The 18091-nt window shown below is 37.1% G+C and overlaps 1 protein-coding gene and 1 long non-coding RNA gene across 2 annotated transcripts; both read right to left on the bottom strand.

The window, feature by feature from the left end:
- Window positions 1–367: 367 nt before the first annotated feature.
- sh2d1aa (SH2 domain containing 1A duplicate a) lies at window positions 368–5855 on the bottom strand. The gene is made up of 3 exons (XM_039658521.2): window positions 5621–5855; window positions 2494–2557; window positions 368–1668 (listed from the first exon to the last, which is right to left on the bottom strand). Exons 1-3 carry the CDS (start codon window positions 5782–5784, stop codon window positions 1546–1548), a joined length of 351 nt encoding a protein of 116 aa, XP_039514455.2. The 5' UTR covers window positions 5785–5855; the 3' UTR covers window positions 368–1545.
- An 8141-nt stretch (window positions 5856–13996) lies between these two features.
- On the bottom strand, window positions 13997–14617 carry LOC148981741 (uncharacterized). Its single transcript, XR_016168193.1, has 2 exons — window positions 14437–14617; window positions 13997–14352 (listed from the first exon to the last, which is right to left on the bottom strand). It is a non-coding gene; the product is annotated as an uncharacterized LOC148981741 (long non-coding RNA).
- Between the last annotated feature and the right edge of the window lie 3474 nt (window positions 14618–18091).

Below are 18091 nucleotides of genomic sequence, written 5' to 3' on the forward strand. Positions count from 1 at the left end.
GCACTCGTTCACTCCAGAGTGATGTATGATTCATTTGAAACCTTAATATCTTGCGTTTGTTTCTCAAGAGGAATGATCATTCAAACAATGAGGCGTCAATGTTTTATATCAGTTCAAAGAATCATACGCCCTAAAAAATGCTGGCTTGTTTTAACCCAATTTTGGGTCAACTATGAACAAACTCAAACATTTGGGTTAAAAATGTCATTTAAAAATGTAACCCAATGACTGTGGGATTTTGGGTCATATTTGACCCAAAATTGGGTTAAAACAACCCAGCATTTTTTAGAGTGTAAAGATTCAAATAGAACATTATCTCTCCTGCAAATATTTTTTGGGACTGGAAAAAAAACTACATTACGCATGTTATATATTTTATTTATAACATCAAAAAGGCTCTGAATGTAATTACAATTATTAGAAATCAAAACAATTTTGATTTTAACGTTAGCGTGATAGCATTGTTGCAGGAAGTGTTAGACAGACACACTTGTTATCAAACTCTCATTACTAGACTGAAAATAAGATCTGACTTTGTTCAAGGCCTATTTTTCTCATGGGTCTCATCTGTATTTGCTGCTGTCTGAAGTGAGTATTGTTAAAACTAGTTAATTTTAGATGGTTCTTTGTTTAAAAAAAAATCCTTTTGAAGAAAACACAGTATTGTACAGAGATGAGATGTACAATATACTGTAACACACAGTAGGGAGTGGACAGGTATTTCACATATATTATAGCTTAGCATTTGTTGTTACAATTATTGTATAAAAAATTACTTTTATACAGGGGTTGGACAATGAAACTGAAACACTGGCCAATGTTGGAGGTTTCACATGTATATGCCTGGCGGCCAATCTTCAGAGTGAAGCACGAGTGGATCAGTGATGGTTTGAGCTCCAATATCATGACAATCCTGATTGTATTTGATGGACACGACACTGCCGAGGACTACCAAACCCTTCTGGAGGATCATGAGCACCTGATGCTCAAACCGCATGATCATGCACCAACACACACAGCAAGACTTGTGACAGAAGGGTTTGATGAAGATGAAAGTGACGTTGAACATCTCCCATGGTCTGACAGTCACCAGATCTGAATATTATTGAGGTGTTTTGGAGGAGCGAGTCCACCAGCATCATATAGTGACCTGGACACTGTTCTGGAAGAGGAACGCCTCATAATCCCTCTGGTCACTGTGAAGGACTTCTATCTGTCATTCCCAAGATGAATTGGTGCTGTATTTGGATGTAAAATGAGGCCCTCACCATACTAACAAATTATTGTGTTGTAAAACCAGGTGTTTCAGTTTCATTGTCCAACCCCTGTATTTGATATTGATATCGACCTGAAAGGAAACAATCATTATTTTTTCAATTGAAATCATGAAATGCATTTCAATGGTTTCTCCCTGCTGATATATCTAATACACTTTAAAGCATTTGTACAATTTACAGCATTTTTACAAATTTTCTATAATTTACCCTTGGCTAAAGCGCCCCCACCGCTGGTAGAAACAGTGAGGTGTTGGTTTCAACTTGTGTGTTATTGTTGAGGTTTGTTCACAGGATACAGTAGAGGAATAGAGATGCCTTGGTCCGGGATCTTAAACGCAGCAATGAGGTTTCTGGCGCTTCGAAAGAGTCGTTCCTTCATCCCGGGAGCCTTCTGAAAAAAATAATTGAACAAAAACGATTCTGGTCTCTTAAAAAGAAAGCTTAAAGTACTCTATCTTATACATAACTTTTTATTGTACAATTTAATAGAAATGGTAATTCTAAGAAATAATATATACAAACTTATGGTACTACCACATGACCCATGCAATGAGAAAGATTTCTGAGCGAGTGTAAAATATAAATAAACGAAAAGAGCTTTGTGGTATTCTACTCGTGTGACTGGTGGTTAATGCTGATCAGTTACAGGAAGCACAATGATATGAGATAAAACATGACCTTTATATTGCTCATTTTAAAGTGCCTGTTTTTGGTTTCATAGTGAACCAAAGTGTTGTTTATCGGCATCTCAAAGTGTGTTTGCAGTTTTTTTCACGTCTTGCCTTTCCTTAATGCATATGAAATGGGCTGTGTGAGTGATATTAAAACGTAACAGATATACATTGGCAACTCTCTGGCTGTTAATTTGTGTGGTTTGTGGTGAGCAATGAATACATGCAAAACACTGACCACAAATAGAAAACAAAATTTCCAGTGTACTTCTGCAGTCAACAGTATAATATGTAAGTGTAGTCCTCTTGTTGACCACAAATAGAAAACAAAATTTCCAGTGTACTTCTGCAGTCAACAGTATATAGTGTAAGTGTAGTCCTCTTGTTTATAAAATACTGTAACAGTGGCATTTAATTTTGCTACAGAAATGTTCACACACAACAACATATGTTAAGATAGTATCTGTTTTTACAAAATTAGATCTAGGCCTATATCCAGGTTTCACTTGACGAAATACAAAAAACTTGATTAAATCTGTTTGTACCTCTATTGTCCAGAGTCCGTCCTTTTGTTTGAAAACTCTGTAGGTGTAAATCCATCCATCACACCTGGAGATGTACACACAGTTATTATGATGATATTATTTGCAGCATAATAGACAGTATAGAATAGTATTGTAGCTTTTACACGCCTGTCTCGAATGCTTAAGCTTGTAGCTGGTTGCATAAACTACTAAGAATAGTCTTGCAAGTACATCCATCTTCCCTTATTCAGATCATTTGCAGGGTTCACTACATACACATTTGACTTACACCCGATGCCCTTCCTGAAACATTCACACTCACACACATTCCTACATGCATCCAATCCACCTAACCTGCATGTCTGTGGGGGAAACTGGGTGAAAAAAAAAAAATCCAGGGTGTGAACGCTTGCTGTGAGGCGACAGTGCAATCCGCTGAGCCACCGCCCTAAAACTAGTCTTACAAGTGCACATCATTTTTCTTTCAAGACCAATTAAGTAAAAATATTAAAAGATGGATTGGTCTCATTAGAATCCAAAAAGTGAGACTGGTCAGCCATCCTAATTGCAAAGTTGGTAAGACAGTCTAAAAGGCAATGGCTGCATCCAAAATTGCATACTCTCTTGAGTAGTTACTTATTTTGAATAAAAAAACAAGTATGTTCTGAAGTGTGCCTATGATGGACACTTTATTATCCCATGAGGCCACGGAAGAGGATTTTTGAATAGCAATGATTCTGTTACAACTGATTACAACAACTGATTCTGTTACAACATGGTGAATGTCCCTAGTGAAAATAATTATATACCAAAATGTATTTAAAATAGAATTGTTTCATACTAAGTATACTACAAATCCATTATCATATTTACTGACGTATCATTTGACATTTACTGATATGAATATTATAAGTAAACTTAATTTGTAGTACTTAATTTTTCAGCACAAAGTACACTCGTCTATAGGATTATTAGGAACACCATACTAATACTGTGTTTGACCCCCTTTCACCTTCAGAACTGCCTTAATTCTACATGGCATTGATTCAACAAGGTGCTGAAAGCATCCTTTATAAATGTTGGCCCATACAATGAGTTCCCTGTACTAAAATGATCTCAACCCAATAGAGCATCTTTGGGATGTGATGGAATGGGAGCTTCCTGCCCTGTATGTGCATCCCACAAATCTCCATTAACTGCAAGATGCTATCCTAGGATAGCATCTTGCAGTTAATGGAGATTTGTGGGATGCACATACAGGGCAGGAAGCTCCCATTCCATCACATCCCAAAGATGCTCTATTGGGTTGAGATCATTTTAGTACAGGGAACTCATTGTCATGTTCAAGAAACCAATTTGAAATTATTCGAGCTTTGTGACATGGTGCATTATCCTGCTGGAAGTAGCCATCAGAGTATGGGTACATGGTGGCCATAAATGGATGGACATGGTCAGAATCAATGCTCAGGTAATGCCGTGGCATTTAAACGATGCCCAATTGGCACTAAGGGGCCTTAAGCCTAGTTCACACAACATAATTTTAAAACGTCAGGCTGAAATGTGCGGTGACTTGCTCTCTGTGAAATCAGGAGTGTTGAAGTTGTTGAGCTGTTCCCAACCACACGACACAAGGTGATTAATCCACAACGTGATTAATCCGCAACATCCCCCACACCATTACACCACCACACATTATGCCCAATTCTTACCATCTGAATGTCTCAACAGAAATCGAGACTCATCAGACCAGGCAACATTTTTCGAGTCTTCAACTGTCCAACTTTGGTGAGCTCTTGCAAATTGCCTCTTTTTCCTATTTGTAGTGGAGATGAGTGGTACCCGGTGAGGTCTTCTGCTGTTGTAGCCCATCTGCCTCAAGGTTGTGCGTGTTGTGGCTTCACAAATGCTTTGCTGCATACCTCGGTTGTAACGAGTGGTTATTTCAGTCAAAGTTGCTCTTGATTAGATAATTGCATTAATGAGAAATTTAACAGGTGTTCCTAATAATCCTTTAGTTAAGTGTATATAGTTGAACTTCAGCACTGTTTCCGGATAACTAAAGTGCATTAAGTAAAAAAGAAGTTTTTCCAGTTTAGAAGACTTAAAGTATACCAATTTAATATACTAAAAGTACAATTGCATGGTATTTTTATAAAATAACATAATTATATACATATTTACACAGTTATGTACATAACTATACATATTTATCCTTGTTTTTGCATGGGCCGGGTCTCTTCTTTTCTGTAGCCAGTCTGAAGTCTTTTGCGTTTTACAGCGGGTGAATCTGTTGTCACTGGTGATTGTCGCTTGAACCTTTCTGGATCCGCCATCAAATGAATAAGTTTAATTATATCAAGTGCTGTGAGAAAAGGCTATACACCTCCAGGTTCCTCACACACAATTTTAGAAGCAGAGACTCCTTTTTTAAATGGACAGATGTGACGTATTGACTCAATATAGCCTGAGACTCTTCTTTACAGATGTGACGTAATGACTCAATATTATAGCCAATATTCTCTGATATAGCTTAGACTCCTTTATGTGTACATGTGACGTAATGACGCAGAGACATGCTCGAATTTCCCGTGGAAAAATACCAGTTACATAACAAGCTTACCGTTTTGAATCGAGCTAAGGCAAACATATAACACAGGCTGGTTGGTTATACTAGCTCAAAAATTATTTTGGACTATTTTTAACCCCAAAAAGGTTACGAACTGGCGCTTTAAGTTAGTCGCAAGTTGCCAACAAATATGATAATGGCACAATAGTTCTCAAGTGGTTTTATACCGTAACGTTACTTCACAAGTTGCGTAGTCTACCATCACACTGAACAAAACGATGTATGGTACAAAAATTGTTAATGCTCATTTTGAAAGGGGCGTACAATTAAGCCTAGTCTTATATTTACCACATCTTTATGGCAGAAATAAAGTATGCTGTCCCTAACCCTGCAATGGTTTTCGAGAATGGACGCGAAATATGCAGTTTCTCATTTGTAACATTGTTTTTCCCTGCTGTCCCAAACCAGTTAAAACAGACCCGTGCCGTGACACATTTTTTCTCCCAAGCCAAATTGATAATCCCCACTGTTACGACTTTCTGCATTTAACGCTACTCACAAGATAATGATGCAGTTACTCACAGCACACACACACAGTAAGACCCCGCGCAGCTCATGCTGTCTCTGATCAGATAGCTGCCATCTCTGCCCGCTTCATTCAGGATCTCTTCTGCTTGGTTCTTACTAATGGGTCCATGATATTCAGCCAAATCCTCCATTCTATCGAACTGTACACACGCACACATACACCACAAGAGCTGACCTCACTAAAGGAAGTCAAGAGAAGCAAGCTGTGAGTTAATGGAACTGATCCAGGATCAGCTGCCGCAGACACAATCGGACTGTTCTTAGAAACACTTACTATTCACCTATATGCAGCAATATTACATTGCTTTCGGTTTAAAATAGAGTTCCTTAGAGCGCAATTCTATTACTCAAACTCATGATAATTTATAGACTAGATATAGACGAATCAGTTTACCTGTTTTCCATGGATTGAGAGCTTTATAACCTATAACCTATTACAGTATGTATTACTGTAAAAACACGACCATTCGCAGCAACTTTAAGAACTTGATTTTCTCATATTTTATAATTATGTAGTGATTGAAGTGTGGGTTACTGCTCTACACTACTGTGTCCACGCGGGGGCACTGCCGTTCCGTTGTAATGTTGTAACGACACCAAGTCCTTTTTAAAAACTTTTTTTCTTGAGTTAAAAAACTCGAATCTCCCATTTACAAGTCGTTAAAGTGAAGAACACAATAACTATCTAATAACACATAGTAGGCTACACATAATACACAGGGTCTATAAGCTGCAGCTGCAACCTTAAAGAGGTCGATTTAATTGATAATTTAATAAAAACAAAAAAAACACTTTGCACTTTTACACTTTGCTCATGAACATTAGGCTAATTGTCACATGACAAGTAGCCTAGCCTATTGCTAATTTGGCTAAAGAATGTCACTAATCAGTTAGCAAAAAAAGAAATGCTAATATAAAGAAATCCTAATATATCTTGGTCATTAATGAATAGGAATGAACATTTATTAAGTACTTCTTTATTTTATTGGTAACACTTTATAAGTTACATTATCAACATTTACTAATACATTATTAAAATCAAATGTTGTATTTGTTAACATTAGTGAACTAACACAAACAACCAATTAGGAGCTGTATTTTTATTAACTAACTTTAACAAAGATTAATAAATACTGTAACAGATGTTTTGATCATTGTTAGTACATGTTAGTTAATACATTAATATTAATTAATGAACCTAAATGCAAAAGGGAATACAAATAAGCATTAAGCTAAGTTGGCTATTCATTTTAATTTCACATTTCTGAAAAATATTGTAAAATGTTTCTATATAATTAAGAAAAATCGATAAACATCATCCTGATATTTCTTAGGCTATGGAAAGGATTTGGGTTGTTTCCATCCAAAAATTGATGAGGGTCAAGTCTTAAGACCCTGTCCAAGTTTATTGTGGTCTCCCTCAAGGCCTGTTCAGTTATTTCCAGTTGTCTCTCTCTCTTTCAGTGTAAGCCCTAACCAACATTTGGCGAAGCTCCTGCGCACTGTTCGCTTTCATCTCTGAAAATGGAAATGGTAACATGTCTTAATAATAGTTTTGTATAGTCCCCCTGTGGTGAAAATCCAGCTTTTAATGCTGTTTATGTCTATGTGGTGTTTTTAATATGCATTAGGACACACCATGTGTAAATTAATGGTAAATTCATTCAAGTCAACACCATTCCTTTTATTATTATTATTATTATTATTATTTTTCCCTTTATTCATTACTATGTTCAGCACTTTGGATAGCTCTGCTATGTTTAAATGTGCTCTATAAATAAAATTTACTTACTTACTTACTTACTAACTACCGCAGCGATCTCGGAGCTGGTGTGAGTGAGTAAAGGCGGAGCTAATTTGTATAGGCATAAGCAAGGGTGTAGGTTTACATTCAAGCTATTTTAAAGGTGCTATATGTAACTTTTCTTCTAAAAGAAATCCTTTTATTGCCTGTGTTTGAAGGGGTTGTAATCACACATTACAATGATCCACTTGTCGGGTTTTGCTATTACCTCTGAAGGCCAGTATGTATTCTAGTATTCCTATTCCATGTGAAGTCTCCGGGTCAGATTTTCTGCGAAATCCATCGGATGTGACGTGCATGCGCGCTCCTGAGCCTCTCTCCTTTTTATATACAGTCTATGTGATGGCACTGCAGCTCATGACATGGAGTCTGATAACACCCCAAAACAACCTGCCTCCAGCACAACACAGACTCCAACACAAACTCCACATAAATATTAAAAAATAAAACAAAACAAAAAATTATCTGCTGAAGCTCGTCAGGCCAAACGTGAATCGAATTTACTTAGGACGAAAACATGGATCAACATCGGCAGAGCGCCTGAATTAAGGATATACCTCCGCTATTTTTATTGTGATAAATTACAAGTTTTGTAATCAGATGCTGAAATAATGGTAAACTGTAATGAAATAGCAAGGTAAACTACAACATCTACCCGTCAAAAGTTTTAGATCGGTGAGATTTTTTTATGTTTTTAAAAGAAGTCTCTTCTGCTCACCAAGGCTGCAATTATTTGATTAAAAATACACAAAAAAAAAACAGTAATATTGTAAAATACTATTACAATTTAAAACAGCAGTTTTCTATGTGAATATATAGTGAAGTGTAATTTATTCCTGTGAGCAAAGCTGAATTTACAGCATCATTACTGCAGTTTTCAGTGTCACATGATCCCACAGAAATTATTATAATATGACGCTCAAGAAACATTTATGATTATTATCCAGTTTTTTACATTTTTATTTCAGGATTCTTTGATGAATAGAAAGCTCAAAAGAACAGAATTGATCTGAAATGGAAAGCTTTTGTAACATTAATCACTACCATTCAAAAGTTTGGGGTCAGTAAGAATTTATTTTTTATTTTTGGGGGAAAGAAATTAGAAAATACTTTTATTCATCAAGGATGAGTTAAATTGATCAAAAGTTACAGTAAAGACATTTATAATGTTAGAAAAGATTATATTTTAAATAAATGCTGTTCTTTTAAACTTGTTCTTTTGAAAAAATGGTTTTCGACTGTTGGTTTTCAAAATGGTTTGAAAAAATGACAGGACTGTTTTCAACATAATAATAAATTATTATAAAAACAAAATAATAATTTATGTTTTTTGAGCATAAAATCAGCATATTAGAATGATTTCTGATTTCATCATGTGACACTGAAAACTGATGTGTAATCAGCAACAGTAATGATGTTGAAAATTCAGCTTTCAAATTACATTTTAAAGTATATTACAATAGAAAATTAAAATAGAAGTTTGTCGTTTTTTTCATCTAATAAAGCAGCCTTGGTGAACAGAAGAGACTTCATTTAAAAACATAAAAAATCTTACTGATCTAAAACTTTTGACCGGTAGTGTATCCACAAGTCCAACATAAGGCCTTGCGTCCAAAGTGGGCGCGACTTCCGGTTCGAAGTAAACAAAGCGCGACTTGACATGCTTGACACTCGTTCATTCAACAGTTGACAGTCATTCAAGTTATAGCGATCCAAACTAGCTAACGATGTGGGAACACAACCTCAACGAAATTCAAAAGGGTGAAATAACAGTACCTTTACCCTCCGCAGTAGTTGATTGGGAGTATTATAATAACATTATTAATAATCAATACTCATCAAGGAATGGTGACAGACAGTTGTGCGAGCTGACAAAAAATTAAAATAAAAAATACACACTTAGTCATTGTGCTTTGGAGTTTATTCAAAATTATAAATGAATGTGCTACTTGAATACATTAACTGGCACATTTGGTATTCTGTCAACACAGGCTTTGATCCTGATTTTAGGTGTAACATCAGTAGCGAACAGCCAATCACATGCTGCTGATAGAGTTTATAGAATATTAAGAATTTAAACAAATGTACATGGGAAGATTCGTCGTCTTTTGGGAGGTGATGGAAACTGCAGTCGTTGGCAGGATCAGACACGGGCTCTGGTAGGATCACTCTGATTTCGTTTTCAGCTTATGTTCAAAACAATCACGTTTAAGCCACTGAATTAGTTTAGTCCGGTTATACATACAACCGCGAACAGCACATGATGTCCCTGAGCTCCGTAAGGACATCTCTCATAAAGATTTGCGTCTTTAAATAGTAAAATATTTCTCAGAAAAACAGCTAGCCTCTTCGCTAACTAACACACAAAACACCATGGGAATGCTACTTCCCGCCACCTCACCGGAAGTTTCACCCACTTTATTTTTTACAGGAGCGCCCCTTGGAAACTTGTGGATATGAGACATGAAATTAATTTTTAAAAAAAAGACTGTTCCATGATAACAAAAAGTAGGTGCTTTGGATGTAACTTTTATTTTATGTACTAGATATCTAATGTCACTCATCCCATCATATTGTTTATAATACACATTTCCAGACACATTCAGTACAGTAATCCAGCCCATTCTCACCCCCAAGGCGTCACCTAACTGACATTTGACCATGCTTCAATATCTGACGCTTTAGGCGCCCTTTAGAGATGACGCCCTAGGATCGCATGTACCCTACCCCCACCCCAGACCTAAACCTAACCGCGTCCTCTAACTGACGCTTTCCTTTAGCGTCAGTTAGATGACGCCGTAGGATCGCGTCATGTAAGTGACGCTAAAGGGCGCCTAAAGCGTCAAATATTGAAGCATGGTCAAAAGTGACGCTTTGGGGTGAGAATGCGTTGCGTAATCTTACTTTCTACGATCTTACTGTTACACTGAAATTGTTCAGTCTTCACTAACCATTTTCGTTATCATGTTATACATTTACCTATCTTTCACATTGCTGATTGTGAAAGATACACAAATAATGAAATGCCTTATGCTAGATAACACCACAAATGTAATGTTAGCATAGTACGAGCATGGAGCATTACTTCAACGTCAAGCTGATAAAAGTAGCCTATTATTGTAACGTTTCATTGGAAGTTTACATGAGTTTTCAGCATGTTGTGTGATGCTTTCTCCAGTGTGTTGAAAGTCTCAGTGAGTGATCGCTCTTGTGTTTGAGCACGCGCAAGAGCACAAGCGCTCTTGTAAAAATTGGTTGCAGTCTGAAACATCACTGATAGAGGCTACTAAAAAATACATATAGCATCTTTAAGGGATTTAAAAACTTTAAATATGTAATTTTGGTGATCAAAGGAGAGTTTTAAGGGATAAATTATAGACTGCATGGGGGACTATAATACTGTCCCTGTATGGAGTAGTCCATGTGTTGACTCGGACCTCTTACTATGTACTCTCACCTGACATTAGAGCAGATTCATCCATTTTGTACGTCTCCTCTTCGGTCCGTATTTTGTGTATCTGTAAAATGTCTGACATTAGTTAAACAAACCCGGACCACCAACACTACATCCCTCTCCAAGAGGGCCTTGACCACACTACTTTCTACCAGGCCAGGCCCCCGTGAGAGTGAGCTGACCAGTATGGGAACTGCAGCGCCGCTGACCGCAAGACCCTACAGTGAAAAGTGATTACAGCTGCAATAATCATGTGTTTCCCTCTCCCCTCCATCTTGGATATTTTCTTTGCGTGATACTCCAGCAAAGCCAGCAGCATTGTGAAAGACCCACTTGTCCCTCCCTCTCACAGTCTTTTTCAGCTCCTGCCATCGAGAAGACCGCATCGCTGAACCCGCTCTGACAGACAGCTTCTCCCACAGACTGTGTGTGCCCTCCACTCCTGGACCAGAAACATTTTAACACACACACACATTCTCCCCCTTTTGTACACTTAACCTCTTGCTCCTGTTCTTCTCTGACCGTTCTCTCTTTCTCTTTTTCTCTTTCTTTTTCTTTCTCTCTATGTGTACTGGACTATTTAACATCCCCACTGCTACCCATGCCAACCTGGAAAACACATATGTTTACGTATGTTATGCTACAGTATGTCCTCTGTACTAGACACCAGGGCTCAGTTGTTTAAAAAAAAAATGTGTGTAAAGATGATTCTCAACTATGAAAGATATAACAGAATGTATTGATACACCGTTTTACTACATACAACATATGTGGTTAAAATGGCAATGCATATTAATATGTTCTTGGGGCATCGTGTAATGAAAAAAGAATCGTAATAATTTTCATAATAATATTAACATTTAATAGGAATATTGTTGTATAATTTCTTTCCCTATTCACTTGTGTCTCCCAAAATTCCTAATACAGGGTGGCTACAGGTATAAACAATTTAAATGTAAGACTTTTTAATACCACTTCTAAATTAAATTTAAGACCAAACTTACGATGGAAATATAAATTAAAACTGAAATTATACAGTAATATTTCCAAGTAAACACAATGTCTGTGCAAAAATATGGTGAAATGACAATAACAAAGTGTCAATTCCGTACATGCAGTCACCTGTGGTGGAATACAGTGGAGTGAAAAGAAATATAGAAGACATTTTTATAAATGTCTTAAAAATAATAAAGTATATTAATAAAGACTTAGATTTAATTTACTAATAAAGGCATAGAACCAGTTTATTTGTAGTGTACTGATAATAGTTTCATATTATTAGTTTGTTAATTAAACTAATAATTATAAATAATTGATTTCTGTATAAAATAATACTACAAACCCTTAAAATAAACAGATTAGTGCCCTGTTTTGAGGACAAGAAATGAAAACCAATGCGGTATGATGAATGTCCAAAAGATGGAACTCTGTAATGGCCACCTAGTGTTCAGTAGTGTTCATGACATGTTGATATGCCTTTAAGATGACTTCTTCTATGGAGTTCGTTATTGTATGCGTAATGTATTGTTATGTACATTATGCCATTATAAATATCTCGTAGAATTTATGCCATTATAAATATCTCAATATCTCAGCTCTGGAAGGGTCTAGAGCCTCCATTTTTGCACTCAGGTCTAAATCTCATGACCCTCTATCAGAATCCAGAGTTTTGAGAAGATTGGAGAAAATTATTTTTTCACACCGAAAAAAAAAACACAGGGGTACCACTGTCGGGTTTTTTTTTTTTTTTTTTGGTCGAAATTTTGAGTTTCTCTGATCTTCTTGAAACTCTTCGGATAGAAGGCCATAAGACTTAGACCTGAGTACAAAAATGGAGGCTCTAGACCCTTCCAGAGCTGAGATAGAGGCTGTGTTCCAAACCGCATGCTTAATGAGTAGGTACTTAATTTCGATAAGTACTTACTCAACGAACGCTAAAAGAGTAGGTACTTTATAACCAAATCTCGTTGAGTATGAATGAGAACCGGACATCTGCCATGTTGACGTTATCATGTGACCTACTATCACAAGCGCAACAACTTAAAATATGTGAAGGATAGGCTACGTTTAATTCAACTATCTATAAATATCTTGGTATTGATGAAACTTGCTCATTTTGTTGTGGTATTGATGAACAAACAGCTTCCCATTTATTTTTTGAATACATTTAGGGTTGATTTAAGTTGTTACATTTTAAACCCTACTAATGGTACCCACAGTGTTATTCTTATAGCGATATTGTTTTAATTAAGAAACCCCAAAATCGTCTTCTCTTGAATATGTTGTTAATTTCTTTATTTAATACCCAAAAAAGTTTCTCCTTAAAGTTTTTCTCTTTTTCTTGATGAATTTACCTCGTTTCATCCCTCAGAATTATAACAACACATTTTTTTTAATGTATTATGAAGAACTATTATGAAGATATTTAGCCTTGTTATTGTTTTTTCCTATGTATAAATATAATTTTATGATGTCACATTATGATGTACACAAACCAATGATCCTTATATTTTCTGTTTTGTCATTATGATTGTTACATACAACTATGGTATCTTTCCATGATCTTGTATGTAATAAGTTTAAAATATATATGCAACAGGTGCACTAACACTTCATAACATCAGTAACTCGACAGCACAACCTAGAACAGTTTTCCTCTGCGTTTGTAATGTCTCCACAAAGGAGATGGGCAGCTGCTCAAAGATCTCTTTTGGAGAAAACTGTTGATTTTATACTCGAAAAAATGTAAGTATCACTCCTTAAAAATTAATATGACCTCAGAAAGACTTTCATTTTTAGCCCACCCCAAAACTTAAACACAACAATAATATTAAATGCTGACCAATACTTAATTATAAAACTTTTTTTACATACTAAATATATCATTTAATAAAACAAGCAAAATGAAATTTGTTTTGTCATATCAGTTATTCGTGAATACATTTATATTGCTAAATGCAGTGAAACATCTCAATTGTCAGTCAATCGATGACTTAATGCATACATTACTTAAATAATTATATTTTATATACTGACAACAATAAGAAACATGAATAAATGAGTAAAAGAACAAATAAAAGTAACCATCACAATAAACAAATGCATATACAAGTCAACAACGCATGAAACAAAGCTTTATTCAAACTACAAGCATGTATGTACAGGGCTGAACACCACATCCTAATGCCGACTCAACACAGCGGTTCCCATTCTGCAGCTTTATTCTGACGAATTCACCAGAGGGAACTGGGCCTTCATCCCAGAGCTTGTTGCTGTGCTGCGCTTCACAATCTGAGGCAATAAGGGCAGGTGGAGCGATAGAGGGACTCATAAGGGCAGATAGAGAGATGGAGGGTATCATAAGGGCAGGTGGAGCGATGGAGGGTCTCATCCATGGGACCACTTCCAGGATTCAGCTCTGGGCTCCGCATCCTCAGTGCTCACACCAGTCTGCAGACATTTCAGATCCTACAAAAATGCACAAACATTACACAAAAGCAGTCATTTTAACAGCACAATGGCATTTGATTTATGTATTAAAAATTACCTTACTTTATATTTGAGTAAAATCCCCAAAACTTTTTTCCCCAAACACATACTGCCACCATCTTTCCTTGCAGGTCCTGCTCCACCACAAAAGCTCTGCAGAAAATGCACAGAAATTAAGACTCAGAAAAATGAGGCTCTAGACCCTTCCAGAGCTGAGATATTGAGATATTTATAATGGCATAAATGCTACTTGGGATCTCAATATCTCCGCTCTGGAAGGGTCTAGAGCCTCCATTTTTGCAATCAGGTCTCAGTCTCATGGCCCTCTATCAGAATCCAAAGTTTTGAGAAGATTGGGAAACTTAATTTTTCGCCCCCCCAAAAAAACGTAAGGGGTAACACTGTCGTTTTTTTTTTCTGGTCGAAATTTTGAGTTTCGATATCTCAGCTCTGGAAGGGTCTAGAGTCTCCATTGTTGCACTCAGGTCTAAGTCTCATGTCCCTCTATCAGAATCCAGAATTTTGAGAAGATTGGGGAAACTTAATTTTTCGGCCCCCAAAAAAAACGTAAGGGGTAACACTGTCGGTTTTTTTTCTGGTCGAAATTTTGAGTTTCGATATCTCAGCTCTGGAAGGGTCTAGAGTCTCCATTGTTGCACTCAGGTGTAAGTCTCATGTCCCTCTATCAGAATCCAGAGTTTTGAGAAGATTGGGGAAACTTAATTTTTCGCCCAAAAAAAAAAACGTAAGGGGTAACACTGTCGTTTTTTTTTCTGGTCAAAAGTTTGAGTTTCGATATCTCAGCTCTGGAAGGGTCTAAAGCCTCCATTTTTGCACTCAGGTCTAAGTCTTGTGGCCCTCTATCAGAATCCAGAGTTTTGAGAAGATTGGGGAAACATAATTTTTTACCCCAAAAAAAACCCGTAAGGGGTAACACTGTCGTTTTTTTTTCTGGTCGAAATTTTGAGTTTCGATATCTCAGCTCTGGAAGGGTCTAGAGCCTCCATTGTTGCACTCAGGTGTAAGTCTCATGTCCCTCTATCAGAATCCAGAGTTTTGAGAAGATTGGGGAAACTTAATTTTTCACCCAAAAAAAAAAAAACGTAAGGGGTAACACTGTCGTTTTTTTTTTCTGGTCGAAATTTTGATTTTCGATATCTCAGCTCTGGAAGGGTCTAGAGCCTCCATTGTTGCACTCAGGTCTAAGTCTCATGGCCCTCTATCAGAATCCAGAGTTTTCAGAAGATTGGGGAAACTTAATTTTTCGGCCCCCAAAAAAAACGTAAGGGGTAACACTGTCGTTTTTTTTTTCTGGTAGAAATTTTGAGTTTCGATATCTCCGCTCTGGAAGGGTCTAGAGTCTCCATTGTTGCACTCAGGTGTAAGTCTCATGTCCCTCTATCAGAATCCAGAGTTTTGAGAAGATTGGGGAAACTTAATTTTTCACCCAAAAACAAAAAAACGTAAGGGGTAACACTGTCGTTTTTTTTTTTCTGGTCGAAATTTTGATTTTCGATATCTCAGCTCTGGAAGGGTCTAGAGCCTCCATTGTTGCACTCAGGTGTAAGTCTCATGTCCCTCTATCAGAATCCAGAGTTATGAGAAGATTGGGGAAACTTAATTTTTCACCCAAAAAAAAAAACCGTAAGGGGTAACACTGTCGTTTTTTTTTCTGGTCGAAATTTTGATTTTCGATATCTCAGCTCTGGAAGGGTCTAGAGCCTCCATTGTTGCACTCAGGTCTAAGTCTCATGGCCCTCTATCAGAATCCAGAGTTTTCAGAAGATTGGGGAAACTTAATTTTTCGGCCCCCAAAAAAAACGTAAGGGGTAACACTGTCGTTTTTTTTTCTGGTCGAAATTTTGATTTTTGATATCTCAGCTCTGGAAGGGCCTAGAGCCTCCATTGTTGCACTCAGGTGTAAGTCTCATGTCCCCCTATCAGAATCCAGAGATTTGAGAAGATTGGGGAAACTTAATTTTTCACCCAAAAAAAAAAAAACGTAAGGGGTAACACTGTCGTTTTTTTTTTCTGGTCGAAATTTTGATTTTCGATATCTCAGCTCTGGAAGGGTCTAGAGCCTCCATTGTTGCACTCAGGTCTAAGTCTAATGGCCCTCTATCAGAATCCAGAGTTTTGAGAAGATTGGGGAAACTTAATTTTTCACCCAAAAAAAAAAAACGTAAGGGGTAACACTGTCGTTTTTTTTTTCTGGTCGAAATTTTGATTTTCGATATCTCAGCTCTGGAAGGGTCTAGAGCCTCCATTGTTGCACTCAGGTCTAAGTCTCATGTCCCTCTATCAGAATCCAGAGTTTTGAGAAGATTGGGGAAACTTAATTTTTCACCCAAAAAAAAAAACGTAAGGGGTAACACTGTCGTTTTTTTTTTCTGGTCGAAATTTTGAGTTTCGATATCTCAGCTCTAGAAGGGTCTAAAGCCTCCATTTTTGCACTCAGATCTAAGTCTCATGGCCCTCTATCAGAATCCAGAGTTTTCAGAAGATTGGGGAAACTTAATTTTTCGCCCCCCCCCCCAAAAAAAAAACATAAGGGGTAACACTGTCGGTTTTTTTTCTGGTCGAAATTTTGAGTTTCGATATCTCCGCTCTGGAAGGGTCTAGAGTCTCCATTGTTGCACTCAGGTGTAAGTCTCATGTCCCTCTATCAGAATCCAGAGTTTTGAGAAGATTGGGGAAACTTAATTTTTCGCCCACCCCAAAAAAAACATAAGGGGTAACACTGTCGGGTTTTTTTCTGGTCGAAATTTTGAGTTGCGATATCTCAGCTCTGGAAGGGTCTAGAGCCTCCATTGTTGCACTCAGGTGTAAGTCTCATGTCCCTCTATCAGAATCCAGAGTTTTGGGAAGATTGGGGAAACTTAATTTTTCGCCCAAAAAAAAAAACGTAAGGGGTAACACTGTCGTTTTTTTTTCTGGTCGAAATTTTGAGTTTCGATATCTCAGCTCTGGAAGGATCTAAAGCCTCCATTTTTGCACTCAGGTCTAAGTCTCATGGCCCTCTATCAGAATCCAGAGTTTTCAGAAGATTGGGGAAACTTAATTTTTCGGCCCCCAAAAAAAACGTAAGGGGTAACACTGTCGTTTTTTTTCTGGTAGAAATTTTGAGTTTCGATATCTCCGCTCTGGAAGGGTCTAGAGTCTCCATTGTTGCACTCAGGTCTAAGTCTCATGGCCCTCTATCAGAATCCAGAGTTTTCAGAAGATTGGGGAAACTTAATTTTTCACCCCAAAAAAAAAAACGTAAGGGGTAACACTGTCGTTTTTTTTTTCTGGTCGAAATTTAGATTTTCGATATCTCAGCTCTGGAAGGGTCTAGAGCCTCCATTGTTGCACTCAGGTCTAAGTCTCATGGCCCTCTATCAGAATCCAGAGTTTTCAGAAGATTGGGGAAACTTAATTTTTCGGCCCCCAAAAAAAACGTAAGGGGTAACACTGTCGTTTTTTTTTCTGGTAGAAATTTTGAGTTTCGACATCTCCGCTCTGGAAGGGTCTAGAGTCTCCATTGTTGCACTCAGGTGTAAGTCTCATGTCCCTCTATCAGAATCCAGAGTTTTGAGAAGATTGGGGAAACTTAATTTTTCACCCAAAAACAAAAAAACGTAAGGGGTAACACTGTCGTTTTTTTTTCTGGTCGAAATTTTGATTTTCGATATCTCAGCTCTGGAAGGGTCTAGAGCCTCCATTGTTGCACTCAGGT

Source organism: Pimephales promelas, chromosome 4, assembly GCF_988280905.1.
Source record: "Pimephales promelas chromosome 4, fPimPro1.hap1.1, whole genome shotgun sequence".
NCBI lineage: Eukaryota > Metazoa > Chordata > Actinopteri > Cypriniformes > Leuciscidae > Pimephales > Pimephales promelas.